The 14,616-nt window shown below is 43.2% G+C and overlaps 1 protein-coding gene across 1 annotated transcript in view; it reads left to right on the forward strand.

Annotated features, from left to right (window-relative positions):
- The first annotated feature begins 7,429 nt into the window (after window positions 1–7,429).
- Window positions 7,430–14,616, forward strand: part of LOC143768469 (beta-microseminoprotein-like) — a 75,156-nt gene continuing 67,969 nt past the window's right edge. The window contains exon 1 of the mRNA XM_077257150.1: window positions 7,430–7,504. Coding sequence (XP_077113265.1) covers window positions 7,502–7,504 — 3 coding nt within the window. The 5' untranslated portion in view covers window positions 7,430–7,501. The remainder of the gene's footprint in view (window positions 7,505–14,616) is intronic.

A 14,616-nucleotide genomic window follows, 5' to 3' on the forward strand; every position in this document is an offset into this window, starting at 1 on the left:
GCTAGCTGTCACTGTGGCAGGCATAGCCGGATGGGACTAGTAGTCCCATCGAACGATGCCTGCCTACATACAGACCCCCCACACACACACAGATACACACACATAGACACCCACAGCCCCGAAGACCCCGAAGACACACAGACAGACACAAACACCCGCACACAGACATGCACATATTCTTCGCACACACACAGTCTCCTCCCACACACATAGTCTCCGCCCACACTCTGCCCACACACTCCTCCTCCTCCAGATTTGCAGCGTTTCTCGCACGCAACTCTGCAGCAAAACTGCAGATCTTTTTAAACCTGCGGTTTTGCTGTGGATTTGCCTGACTCAATGGTAGTCAATGGGTGCAGAAACGCTGCAGATCCGCAAAAATAATTGACATGCTGCGGAAAATAAAACGCTGCAAATCCGTGCATTTTTTCTGCAGCATGTGCACAACAATTCTCAATTAACCACTGACTAACATTGCTTGTGCACTACACTGCGGATTTGATGCAATTCCTCGCATCCAAAAATGCTGTAGAAATTCATTAAAATCCGCAACGTGTGCACATAGCCTAAACCCTTCTGGTAGTCCACAGCGAGCTGCGTTTTTTTTGTATTTTAGACACAGCTGCTATCCCTTAAATACTGACAAGGTGTGGTGAATAGGGTTATTTAGCCTTTTACTGCCTTCATATTGTGCGTGTTTTTTTGCGCATCTATTGGTTCATGGGTTTAACCATTTACTAAGAGTATATATTAATGTTCTGTTTTCTCATGAATCTTTGTTTAAGTTAAATTTTTCTGCTAGTATTATATACTAATATATTGCCATTTGGATTTTTGTGAACTTCTGTGGAGGCAGGTTATTACCATACTGTTTTTTAAATTTTTTTTTAGTCTGTCTTGTTGCACGTGATTTGTTGTTATGTACATCAATAAAGTTCAAATTTTATATATTGTCCTGGGAGTTCCCTATTTTTTAGCATGCATCTTTTTCTCTTCTATTTTCTCCATTCCTATACAGCATCTTTTAGGAGAACCCCTTTAGTTCAATTATGAATTAGCGGTGCCCTCAGTTTCTTAGTCTTGCAATAAGCTAAATGTAATCGGGAAATACTTTTCAGGCACAGTGCAAGGCTCAGAAGAGAAGGAGCGCCATACTATAGTGCAGATTTTACTGTTAGGCTGGGGTCACACATAGCGTAGGGAAATACGGTCCGTTTTTTACAGGCGTAATACGCAGAAATGATCCCAAAACAGTAATCTGTATGTAATCCGTAGGCAGGGTGTGGCTGCGTATTTTACGCATGTCATCCTCCGTATGTAATCCGTATGTTATCTGTACTGCGTTTTTTTCACGCAACCTTACAAAATGGACATTTAACGGTTTTGAGGCCTGAAATTAATTTAAATCATCAGCAGCAACCCTATTTAAGGCCTATACAATAGGTGACACCCTCCCATCTGGCCATTTTGTTGCTGTGCTTGTGTAGGTGTTTTGGTGGTACTTGGCCAACATGTGTGACCTCCTGCATTTCACACAAACTCAGCGGGTGTTATTTAATTGGGTGTTGTCATGTCGCTTTGGCCAGCCATACCCCGTGATAGTGGATCCGCGAAGAATGGAGAAGAATATGGATGCATCCACTTTTGAGGCAACGCCTCACTAAAGGCCATTTTCACAGGCTGTATACAGCTCTGCGGACACATCTGGACAAATTCTTTCAGTACTGTCTCATGACAATACCCACCTTTGACATCTTGTTGGAGACAGTACATCCAGGAATAACGTATCAGGATACCAGGATGCGGAATATCAGCAGAGGAGCGTCTTATCCTCACCTTACGGTATGTATTCACCATCCTCACATACTGTATGTTGATGATGTTTTTTGTCCTATTTTGACTTTCCTAGCATCTGATTTAAATTATATTACTAAATATAACCAAAATCAGATACAAATATGTATTTAATGTAAAATGTAAGTAGCCAGTGTACCTTTTGGAAGGTACACTGGTATCCTGCCTTTTTATATCCTCATATTACTTGGCTTTACTATGCTTTTTTATCAAGCATTCTTACATTGCTAATATATTTTTTGGTTGTGTGTGTTCAGCTTCCTGTCAACTGGATTGTCTTATGCCGGAATCCATCTGGAATTTCTAATAGGGAGGTCAACTATTTCCGGCATAGTGCGGGATACATGTCTTCAAATATGGGAAAAACTACATGAACTTGTGATGCTGGAGCCCAAAAGGGAGGATTGGCTGATAATAGCCCATAGATTTAATGACTCTTGTGATTTTCCCCACTGTATTGGAGCCCTGGATGGGAAACATATCAGGGTGCGTAAGCCGCCGAACTCAGGCTCCCAATTCTACAATTATAAGCAGTTTTTCTCTGTAGTTCTGTTAGCTGTAGCTGACAGTCACTACAGGTTTATAATTGTAGATATTGGGGCCTATGGGCGAACTGGAGACTCTAGAGTCTTCAATTTATCCATTATCGGTCGGCGGCTACGTGAAAACCAGTTGGACATCCCACCACCACGGCAACTCCCAGGCTCCAAAGCTGAAGCAATGCCATATTTACTTGTGGCAGATGAGGCCTTCCAATTGACCAGGCATGTCATGAGGCCTTATCCCCGGCGCAACCTGGACCACCGGCGGTGGGTGTTTAATTTGAGACTTTCACAGGCGCGACGACTGGTGGAGTGCACCTTTGGCATTCTGTGTGCCAAATGGCGGATCCTCCAGTCTGCCATTCAGTTGAGTGAGGCAAATGTTAATGAAGTTATAAAAGCTTGTGTTGTTTTACACAAGAACTCATGAGTGCTCCTCAGCTGATAGTGGTGAAGGCATGTTGGCAAATGTGGGTAGGCCTACACCACATGGCCTTCCTCAGCGGCATCCCCTTTCTGGCCTAAAAGTTAGGGATATTTATATAAATTATTTTGTTTCTCCTCAGGGTGCTACTCCCTGGCAAGATAATGCTGTCTCTATGTTGTGATTTTTTTTTTTTTTACCTATATATACATCCCCAAATATAAAATTATGTTATGGGAACGCTAGCTGCCTTGCGACAGCCATTAATCTAAAAATGGAGACAGTCAATGAGGTGGTCAAAGCCTGTGTGGTTCTTCACAATTACATAATGGCTAAGGAGCGACCAAACATTGAACTGGATGAACCAGTTGCAAACCCATTGCCAGATTACCAACATCACCCGCTACGGTCAACTATGGAAGTTGGCCACATGCGGAACCAATTTGCTGCCTCTTTTAATTCTGATATTGGACGTGTGGCATGGCAAGACATGTAAAATTTCCTGTTGGGTTTGGCCCTGTACCAGTTATGTTTTAAATGTTAATAATATTTTTTGTTAACAAAATTTGTGTTTTGATATCTTGACCGAGTCTCCTATGTATTTCCTCTAAAAACCACTTAGGTTGTTAGTGGAAAGGTAGTTGATGTCATTACGTCCTGATTCTGTTCTGCAGTATCTATTGGACAAAGACTGAAGATACGATGGAGGTATAATACAAAGCAGATCTACACTCATCAAGTCAGGTGTCATAAATAATGAATTCATGATGCACAAATAACAGCTTCATGAATTCACTATTTCTGACACCTGTCCAGGTGAGTATAGATATGCCTTGTATGACCTACATCGTCTCTTCGGTTCGTGTGAAATAGATTACGTACACTGAAGAGGAGGTTATACAAGGCAGTTCTCTACTGAACTCACTATTTATGACACATGACCTGTTGAGTATAGTTCTGCTTTGTATTACCGCCATTTTCTTTTCAGTCTGCGACACCGAATTAATCAGACTGAAGAGATTATGGAGAAAATACAAGTTATATTTATTTTTTGCCTCCTCATAGCTGTATACCAAACACACAAAGCTGCAGTCTTGTACTTAATAACTACTGGAGCTATGATTTGGCAAAAAAATATAGTGTGCAGCGCAGTGTTTTATTAGGCGCACGGTGTGTGTTGCCGGCGGCGAAATACACAAATAAGCAAACATTATTGGGGGCAAAAAACATTATTATTTATTTTTAAACCAAAATAAAAAATTAACTGCGCCTGCTTGGGGTAGAGTGATGGAACTGGGAGTGTGTGTAGCTGTGAGGCCTGGCTAAGTGTGGACGACTCAGTGGTGGCAGGAGAAGGGGCAATCAACGTAGTGGGATCTGGGAGGTCGGGGATGGGGCTTGACACATGAGAGGGCTGAGACACACTGGAAGGGTGAGACAAACCTGACATTACAGACACATTGGGAGGTGAGGGGGGAGGAATAGTGATAGTCAGCTGCTTTTTATTTTTTTCCCTTTTTGGGATCTAGATAGTCTGTGGAGCCTTGGTGGGCTCATTTGTTCCGGCCTGGTCATGGTGGGCGACCTGTCAGGGTCTGACTGCTGCAGCTGCATTGTGTTCATAGAGCGGACAGCCATGCCAGAGTCCTGCTGCATCGTGGTGGTGGTGGAGCTGAATGCCATGCCAGAGTCTTGCTGCATTGTGGTGGTGGTGGAGCGGAAGGCCATGCCAGGGTCCTGCTGCATTGTGGTGGTGCAGCAGAAGGCGATGCCAGGGTCCTGCTGCTGCATGGTGGAGCGGTAGGCCATGCCAGGGTCCTGCTGCTGCATGGTGGAGCGGAAGGCCATGCCAGGGTCCTGCTGCATTGTGGTGGTGGAGTGGAAGGCCATGCCAGGGTCCTGCTGCTGCATGGTGGTGGCAGTGGAGGAAGTTCAACCAGGAGCAGCAGTTGTCATGGTGGTGGCGGTGGGCTGTCCAACAGCACTCGGCATTGTGGTGGTGCTGTAGTGGTGTCCGGCAGTGCTTGGAATGGAGGTGGCCGTGCAGTGGTATGCAGCAGAGCTCGGCATTGAGGTCAAGCGTGACAGTGTTGGCACAGGTGGATATGCCGCCACTGTCTGCTGAAAATACCGACGCTGCTGCATAGTCTGCACGTAAGCAGCATTGCAGGCCTGCATGACACTAAGCTGGAGATCAGGAGTAAGGTGTTCCAACATGCTCTGTTCAATTTGATTGAAAAAATGATGTGCTGGTCTCTGAGGGTCGGCTTTCACTTGGTCAAGGCTTTTGGTGACCTCCTGGATACGTGTATTCATATTGTTTATGGCACTATCCAGTTGGTCACCCATCGCCTTGAGTCCATCATGAAAGACCGAGCTCAAGTGCAAAAACTCGGGCATGAGTGACCTGTCTGAGGCCCTCTGCCACTGCTGGGAAGAGCCCAAAAAAAAAGAGGCAGAGGCAGAGGACTGGGACAGGGCAACACCTGATGGACCAGCTTCCTGGTCTCCAGTCTGTGTGGCAGGCCCACTTGCTGCAGCGCTGCTGGAAGGCTGTGACGGGTCCGTGGCTGTTTGATGAAGGACCGCTCCAGAACCAGGGTCAAGAGTGCCGCTCAATGTGCTGTGAAAAAAGAAGAAAAAACTCATTACTACCAAACATTTGCAATAGTAAAGCGCCAACTCCTGTGGAATAGAAAAATACAGATCAGTCAATCCAACACAACCCATTACACCACAAACAATACTTACCTTCTCTGGGCAAGGACTGGTCTCAAAAATGCAAGGATGAGGTGATACTTGTATTTGCGGATCCTTGCTCCAGAACCACTAGGAAGCCGGCTCTCTTGACGAAGGTCCTTGTTGAAGCAATCCTTCATCGAACGCCAACGTGTTTTGACTTTGAGCACTGTTGAAAAATATAAATAATGGTTAGACAATGCACTTTTGACTGTGATCACACAACTATGTGTGATGAGAGAAACTCTCAGGAGTTTCTCTCATCACACACAGTTGTGTGATCGCGGCCAAGGTCACTGCTGCAGCACACCGCATTGCAATACTTACAAAATGCATTTCGGACCTGAGTCGGGGCGTTGTCCCAGCCATCCCACATCGCTTTGGCCACCTCATTCCATAGCCGCCGGATCGTCACGTTGTCCGAGTGCTGCGGAACCCGGGTGTCCCACAACGGGACTCGCTCATGGACAAGGGAGATGAGGAGGTCATTTTCAATGAGGTCCTCATCCCATTCTGGAACCTAAAAAATAAATAAAGACATTAATGTAGGAGACATTAACATAAGGAAAAGAAAGAAAACAGACAGAAAACTGGCATGAATATTGAAAGTCAAGAAAAACAGGAGTCAAGAAGAAAAAGGTAAAGAAAGAGGAAAGTAAAAAAATGAACATTCAAGAATAGTAAAGTCAGGATACAATAGTCAGCCAGGTATACTTACACACTGCCACCTTGCCAGCCGACCGTGACCCCACTGCTCCTGCTCAGCCTCTGCTACAGTGGAAGAAGTGCTCTAAAAAAAGGAAAAAAAAAAATCATATGTGTAGATGTGACAGTGAATACTTAACAATCTGAGGAGGTGAGTACTCACTTCACTGACATGTTCGGCTTGTGCAGGCCCAGGACGTTGCTCCTACTCAGAAGAAGATGACATTCTGATGTATGCAGAAAGAAAAAAATGCCAGAAATTAGGACATATACAGACAGAAAATAGAAAATAAAGACATTGGCTAGGATATTGTTCAGTGTCTTGTTTCCTCCAAGGTTCTTGCCTGCGTCTGCTCTGCTTCTCTGTCTGCTGGGTAGTGATCTGCAAATCTCCACTCCCTCCTTTTATCAGTTTGTATGTGGGGGGTGGCTAATCAGTGTCTAGACATGTTTTCCTGTGGTGCAACGCATGCGTTCACAAACGCAAGCAAACGCATGTGCTTGCGAAGGCATGCGTTCACATAGACCGTAATGCGTTTTTTTTTGCCGCATTCCTTTTGCTAACAACCGCATACATTTCTAGGCGGCAAATTGATGCCTCTAAAATTAATACATGTAGCGTTTACCACGCCAAACCGCAGACGAACGAAACGAAAAATGCGTCGTCTAACGCGGCAAAACGCAACTGATCGCAGACGCATACGTTCAACGGGAGCTCAAAGACAGAAGGGTGAAAGAGGCCTAAGGGGTGAAAACAATTTGTATACATGTTCAGGTATGTACAGCATATTTCGGCAGTTTAAAGGAATCTGTCAGCAGGTTTATGCTATGTAATCTGAGAACAGCATTATGTGAGGGTTAAAACATTGTGACAGTTTCCCTTTAATTTGTTCATCTTTAAATACATAGCACTTGCTTATATCTACATTATAGCTTTCTTGAACATTAAAAAAAACTAATAAAGGCTGAAAAGTAGATAGGCAGCACAAATAAAAATAAAACTTAATTATTCTGCACATGTAGTGTATTAAATTGGAATATTTCAGATTAACTGTGCAAAGGAAGTAAGTTACTCTGCTCTGGATTTCAGAATTGCAGCCAAATGACGGAGCCAAGAAAGATGCAATGAGAAAAACATTGTTTTTTGTTGGAAAAAGAAATTTCTCAATATTTGTGCAACAAAGAGTTGAAATAACATTCAGTACAAAGGTTCAGCAGCTGCAGAGAACACGTCACGATGGTGAGTACTCTATTACTATATTCATTTTAGGTCCCAAAAGGCAATTTTGATATATATGTGATCAGGGCGGGCTCCAGGTTTTCGTGTGCCCTAGGTGAAAGTCTCAGGGGGCCCCTTTAACACATACCACAATTCATGATGTACAGATACAGCAGAGAAATATAGGTATAGTACAATGCCAAAGATTTCACTTACTTCTTACATTACATGAGTGATATCTCTTGTAAATTCTATGTCAGAAACCAGACAGTATTGTCCTCTATACAGTATAATGGGCACCACATTGTGCTCCATACATTATATTGAACCCCATATATTGCTTCCTACAGAATAATGGACCCCATATAATTCTTTATACATTGTAATGAGCCCCATATATTGCTCCATACAGAATAATGGACCCCATATAATGCTCTATACAGTATAATGAGCCACATATATTGCTCCATACAGAATACTGGACCCCATATAATTCTCCATACAGTATATTGAGCCACATACTGTATAATGCTCCATATAATATAATGAACCCCATATATTGCTCCATACAGAATAATGAACCCACATATTGCTCTATACAGTATAATGAGCTATATATATTGCTCTATACAGAATAATGGACCCCATATAATGCTCCATACAGTATATTGATCCACATATAATGCTCCATATAATACACTGCTCAAAAAAATAAAGGAAACACTAAGGCTATGTGCACACGTTCAGGAATCTTCACATTTTTTTCGTTTTTTTTCACTATAAAAATGCAATAAAACCACGAAAAAAATGCATACATTAAGCATCCTATTATTAGAATGCATTCCGCATTTTTTGTGCACATGCTGCGTGTTTTTCCACGGTGGAATCGCATTTCGGAAAAAAACACAGCATGTTCATTCTTTGTGCGGAATCACGGGGATACCGCACACATAGGAATGCATTGATCCGCTTACTTTCCGCATGTGGCTATACCCACCATGCGGGAAGTAAGCTGATCATGTGCGGTTGGTACCCAGGGTGAAGGAGAGGAGACTCTCCTCCAGGCCCTGGGAACCATATTATTGTTAAAAAAAAGAATTAAAATAAAAAATCATGATATTCTCACCTTCCAGCATCCCCGGCAGTCTTCCCGCTCCTCGCGATGCTCCCGTTCCCAATAATGCTTAGCGGCAATGACCTGTGATGACGTAGCACTCCCTCTCAACGTGCTGTTCCAATGCCAGCAATTGCTTTATGCTTGTAAGCAGCGCATGGCAGGGACATCATGTGCTGCTTGCAAGCTGAAGAGCAGCTGCCGGAATACTCAATGCTCTGCATGCTGGGACTGTGTGCGTGCAAAGCAGTGAGTATTGATTGCTCTCTAGCAAGCACAATGTCAGCCGGAGACTTTCTTCATTTAAGAGAAATTAATATTCACCCCATTCCATGAATATTCATTTCTTAAGTATTGTCACATGTGACCGGCGTCATCGGAGTAGGACGCTGCGAGGGAACGCCGGGAAGGTAAGTGCAATGGTTTGTTTATTTTAATGTTTTCTTATGGGGCCATGCATACCACGATGGGGGTGGGGGCCAATCATACCAGGATAAGGAAAGGATGGGACCATTCATACCAGGGCCGGGATGGGGGCTCATCATATCAGGATGCCATTAAAGAGAAATGAATATTCATTGCCCTCCATGCCCATGGGCGTGGAATACAGTGAATATTCATTTTTTTAGCAGCGGGCACAGGAGTTAGCCGCAGCAGCCGGCTCCTACCTCTGTGAGCCGCTGCTCTGCCGAAACCGCTTCCCCACCACAGCCGGTACATTGGGACTATAAGACGCACCCCCATCTTCCTCCACATTTTTGTAGGAAAAAAGTGCCCCTTATAGTCTGAAAAATATGGTATATATATATATATATATATATATATATATATATATATATATATATATATATATACATATACACACACACACACACGTGTGCACGCTATTTTGTGGCTAACAGTAGTAAGGTCAATACAGCATATTATGACACAGCGATGTGACTAATTATAATATCCATGCAACATTCTATTATATACACTCCTCTTAATGTTGTAGCGGTTAAAGGGAAGGTGCCATAAACAAATAATTTTTCAGCAATTGAAAAAATGTAAGGCATTAATGTTTTTTAAAAAGATATCATTTGTTTTTAAACAACGTAAAACTTGTTGAAAAGGAAAAAATGAATGTATATTAAATGGAAAGAGTAGGGGCATATCTAAAGATGAATATAAAGCTGTGTGCCGGGAATTCCAGGCCAAGCGATAGAAGAGCTAAAGAAAGTAATGAAGTGAGGCTTGCGAGCGAGACCAAAAGCAATAAAAAAGGATATGTTAAAAGCAAAAGAAAAGGCAAAGTTGCTATAGGATTTTTATAGGATGATAAGGTTCTGAAGTGCTTAAAAATGAGGTTGAGAAGGCCGAACTTTTAAATTTCTATTTTGCATTTGTGTTCTCTAAGAAAGCAATTGTAACATTAACTGATCTTCATGGTGACATTGAAGGAGTAAAAGTATCCACACTATAAAGAGAGAGATGGTGATGGAACACTTAGCAAATTTATAGCAATTTAAATCTTTTGGTCCAGATGAATTACATCCTAGGGTAATAAAATAGATACCAGAGGAAATTGCAGCACTACTAGCCAGAATCTTTGAAAAATCCTGGAGAATAGGAGGTCCAAGAAAATTGGGCAAATGTTGTTCCTATCTTCAAAAAAGGAAAGAAGACAGAGCCAAGAAATTACAGGCCAGTGAGCCTTACTTCTAAACCAGGAAAGATCTTTGAACAAATTTTTAAACAACGTGTATGTAAGTACTTGGATAAGAATACAGTAATTCACCAGAGCCAGCATGGGTTTGTAGCAAACAAGTCATGCCAGACTAAACTAATTTCCTTCTATGATGGAATCACTGACTGAGTAGATCAGGGAAAAGCAGTTGACATAGTATCTCGACTTCTGCAAAGCATTTGATAAAGTATCTCATACTATCCTTATTGAAAAAATGACGAAGTATGGGATTGACAAGGCTGCGATTAGGTAGATTCATAACTGGTTCAATGATCACACTCAAAGAGTGCTAATAAATGGTTGCACATCAAAGTAGTGTTTCAAGTGGGGTACCAAAAGGCTCTGTCCTGGCGACAGTGTTGTTCAACATTTTTATAAATGATCTAGATAAGGGAACTGAAAGTAAACTAATCAAATTTGCAGATGATGCAAAGCTAGGAGGGATAGCTAACACTAGAAAAGACAGAGAAAGGATTCAGAAGGATCTAGATAAGTTTGAACAATGGGCAGTGACTAATATAATGGTATTTAACAGAGAAATGCAAGATTCTACATCTAGGTGAGAAAAACAAAGAGTATACAGTTCTGGGATGTAGTAAGAGAAGCAAAGAGTCTAGACCACATGAAGAAATTATCTCCTTCTACTCCACCTTGATCAGGCCTCATGTAGAATACCGTGTCCAGTTCTGGGCATTACAATTTTAAAAAGAAGGTGAAAACTGGAGCAAATTCAGAGAAGAGCTATCAGGATAGTGAGCGGACTGCAAAGTATGTCATATGAGGAACCATTAAAGGATCTGGGAATGTTTAGCTTGCAAAATAAGAAGGCTCAGAGGAGACTTAATAGCTGTCTACAAATATCTGAAGTGATGTCACAGTGTAGAGGGATCATCCTTATTCTCATTTGCACATGGAAACACAAGAAGCAATGGAATGAAACTGAAAGGGAGAAGATACAGATTAGATATTAGAAAAAACTTTTTGACTGTGAGAGTGATCAATGAGTGGAACAGGATTCCAAGAGAAGTGGTGAATTCTCCTTCAATGGAAGTCTTCAAATAGAGGCTTGAGAAGGTTTAGGGAATTCTGCATTGAGAAGGGAGTTGGACACGATGACCTAGGAGGTCCCTGCCAAGTCTAATGTGGCACCCCAGGAGTTTGGTTGCCACAATGGCATTGCCTTCATCATGGGGGGGGTGATGTCATGCCTGGAGGTAAGGAGGGATCCCCTTGTCAGGTAACACAAACATAAAACACCTTCCTGACTCCAGACCAGAAGAAGGAGGAGCTCTAAACCCAGTTTCAGGGAACTTCCCTATAAGTTCTGGTCTGGAGGTGGGGTTAGTCAGCTGGAATTCAGTGTGAGACAGTGAAGGCAGAGGAAGCAAGTGAGGAGAGAGACTGGGAGAGGAGCTGTGACTAAGTTCAACCCAGGATTAAGCGCAAAAGAAACCGGACACCGGAGTCCGTGGTTGCACAGGTACTAAACGCCCAGCAAATAGAACTGGAGGGCAGGAGATTGCAGGTCTCCTGGCCCATCTATCACCTGGAGGCACCACAGCAAGTCTGGAGCCTGGGGCTGCTAGTGAGAAGACAGTGCCCATGAAAGGCTCATGCTGTCAACCATACGGGTTAGTAGTAACAGACACTGAGAGGTACTTGTGTAAAGCTTCAAGCAGCAAGGGACAGAGAATTCAGTGCAGAAGGAAGGTCTCCGAACCCACCTGGCTAGGTGGATCCCAAGTTACCTCCAGGCTGCCCGGACCCCATCAACACCTATAACCTGTGCCCCAGACTGCACCTGCAATTCATCAGTAAAAGGTAAAGGAAACTGCAATCCCTGTGTCCTCCAATTATTTCCTGCACCCTCAGTCCTGCACCTCACCATCTATCATCCCTTACCAACTGCATCGGTAGCCCTGGGGCCCCACTCCACCTGTGGGGAGCAGACCCATCCTTGCTGCTTTACCATCTGCCCCAGCAGTCCCTTTAAGCAGCGTCGGCCATCCTGGCCGAATACCACAGGTGTGACTTGTCGTCACAAATTGTCCCCCATAGACTTTATTGTCCACTTCCCTTCATCATTTTTGTTGGATGCCCAGGGCCACGGACCGCGTCACCGCTTCCGTGACCACCCCTTTAAGTACTGCCGGACCCAGCCCGAGTACCCCACGGTCCTAGCGGGCGCTCCACTAAAATTCTATGATTATACAGTATTATACAGCATTATACAGTATCTGTATCCATTTGAATTCAGTGAACTCCTTACTAGCAGTGCACCTACATCTTCCTTTGGTGCAAAACACCAAAGTGTAATGAACATTGCATGCAGTGTTATTGATATTTCGATATAGACTTTAAAATAACATCTTGTTGCAACATTTTTGAAACAGAAAAAACTTTGTTAACACCCCATAAAATATTACAATAACTGCCCCAAATAGGTTTTTATTTTATAGAAAATGCAAACAGAAGCACAAATAATTGAAGCTTATTGATTGTATCCTATTTATTTGAAGCCAACAGTCATTACATAGAGCTTGTAAACAAGTAGGACAGGCAGCGGTGTTATTGAATAGTTTGGGAATGACACAGAATAAATACATCTTCTTAATATATACTTACCTTGTAATGTCATCACATCCTGTTCCGTCCAGTTGTGTCCAGATCCCAGAATTCCAAGCGGCAGAAGTTCACAGACCTCCATATTGGGACACGCAAGTGATGGGTGGCTCAATATGGAAACTGCTCGTGGTACTAGCCTCTTGCGTGGTTAGCGCAACACCATCACACCACACACACACACACACACACACACACTGTATACACCATATGCAGCCTCTTGCGCGGAACCACCAGCGGAACACCGTCGTGAACACGCCGCCGCTGGGATCAGCCGAATGATTCACTGACCGCCACCATCTTTGTACAGGAGAAGCGCATGCACAGTTTTAATGTGACTGCCACTATCTGTCTGCACAAAGATGGCAGTGGTCTGATTTACTGCGCCTGCATGAATTCCGCGCAGGCGCAGTGAATCATTCGGCTGATCCCGGCGGCAGACACGTGACGAGTCTACAGGCAATGTTTTTAAAAACATTAAAGGGGTTTTTCCACAAACAAAAGTTCATTTTAAAAATCGTCTGTGACCGTGTGCGGAGCATACCACATCTCCTGGGCAGGGGAGGAGGCAAACGACAATACTGACATTACAGCAGCGGATCACAGCGGATTTCTTTTGTCAGGTAAAATATTTCACTGACTGTTTTTAAACAATATTTTACCTCACAAAATGGATCGTCTGTGATCTCCTGCTGCAATGTCAGATCACAGTCAGACAAAGACAATTCACAGGTCAAAGAAGAGATGACATGAGAGGAGAAGACAGCAGATGGGGAGAGAGAAAGCGCACAGGGGTGAGAGAGACAGAGCACAGGGGGGACACAGCTCAAATGGGACAGCACATGAGGGGAGAACACAGCACAGGAAGGAGAGAGACAGCAGACAAGGGGGATAGCACATGGGGTAGGCAGGTCAAAGAAGAGAGCACAGACAAGAGAAGTCAGCACATGGGAAAAGAGAGAGTGAATAGGTGGGTGAGCACATGGGGGGAGAGATTCTCAACGCTGCAAAGCCTGCCCCCATCATGACATTACCGCCCTCCTGATGCGATAGCAACGGACCTCCATCTAGTTTGCTTTAATTCTATAAAAAAAAATTATGACTATCAGTTGAAAAAAAAAAAAAAAATATCCCATTCGCAGTCCTCTCTTACCATTCTTTATCATACATAGTGGATATAAAAAGTCTACACACTCTTATTAAAAGGTCAGTTTTGTCATATAAAAAAATCATACCAAGAAGAATCATTTCAGAATTTTTTGTCCTTTAGGGTATGTGCACACGTCCGGATTTCTTGCAGAACTTTCCTGAAGAAAACCGGAAATTTTCTGCAAGAAATCCGCATTTTTTTTTTTGCGTTTTTTTTCCGTTTTTTTTCGCGTTTTTTTTTAGCATTCTGCAAGTGTAATTAGCTTGCAGAATGCTAAAGTTTTCCAAGCGATCTGTAGCATCGCTTGGAAAACTGACTGACAGGTTGGTCACACTTGTCAAACATACTGTTTGACAAGTGTGACCAACTTTTTACTATAGATGCAGCTTATGCAGCATCTATAGTAAAAGATAGAATGTTTAAAAATAATAAAAAAATGCTTATACTCACCTGCAGACCTCAGCGGCGTCCGTTCCGTATAGATGGTATGTGCGCGCAGGACCTTCCATGACGTTGCG

This window comes from Ranitomeya variabilis, chromosome 4 (assembly GCF_051348905.1).
Source record: "Ranitomeya variabilis isolate aRanVar5 chromosome 4, aRanVar5.hap1, whole genome shotgun sequence".
Classification (NCBI taxonomy): Eukaryota; Metazoa; Chordata; class Amphibia; order Anura; family Dendrobatidae; genus Ranitomeya; species Ranitomeya variabilis.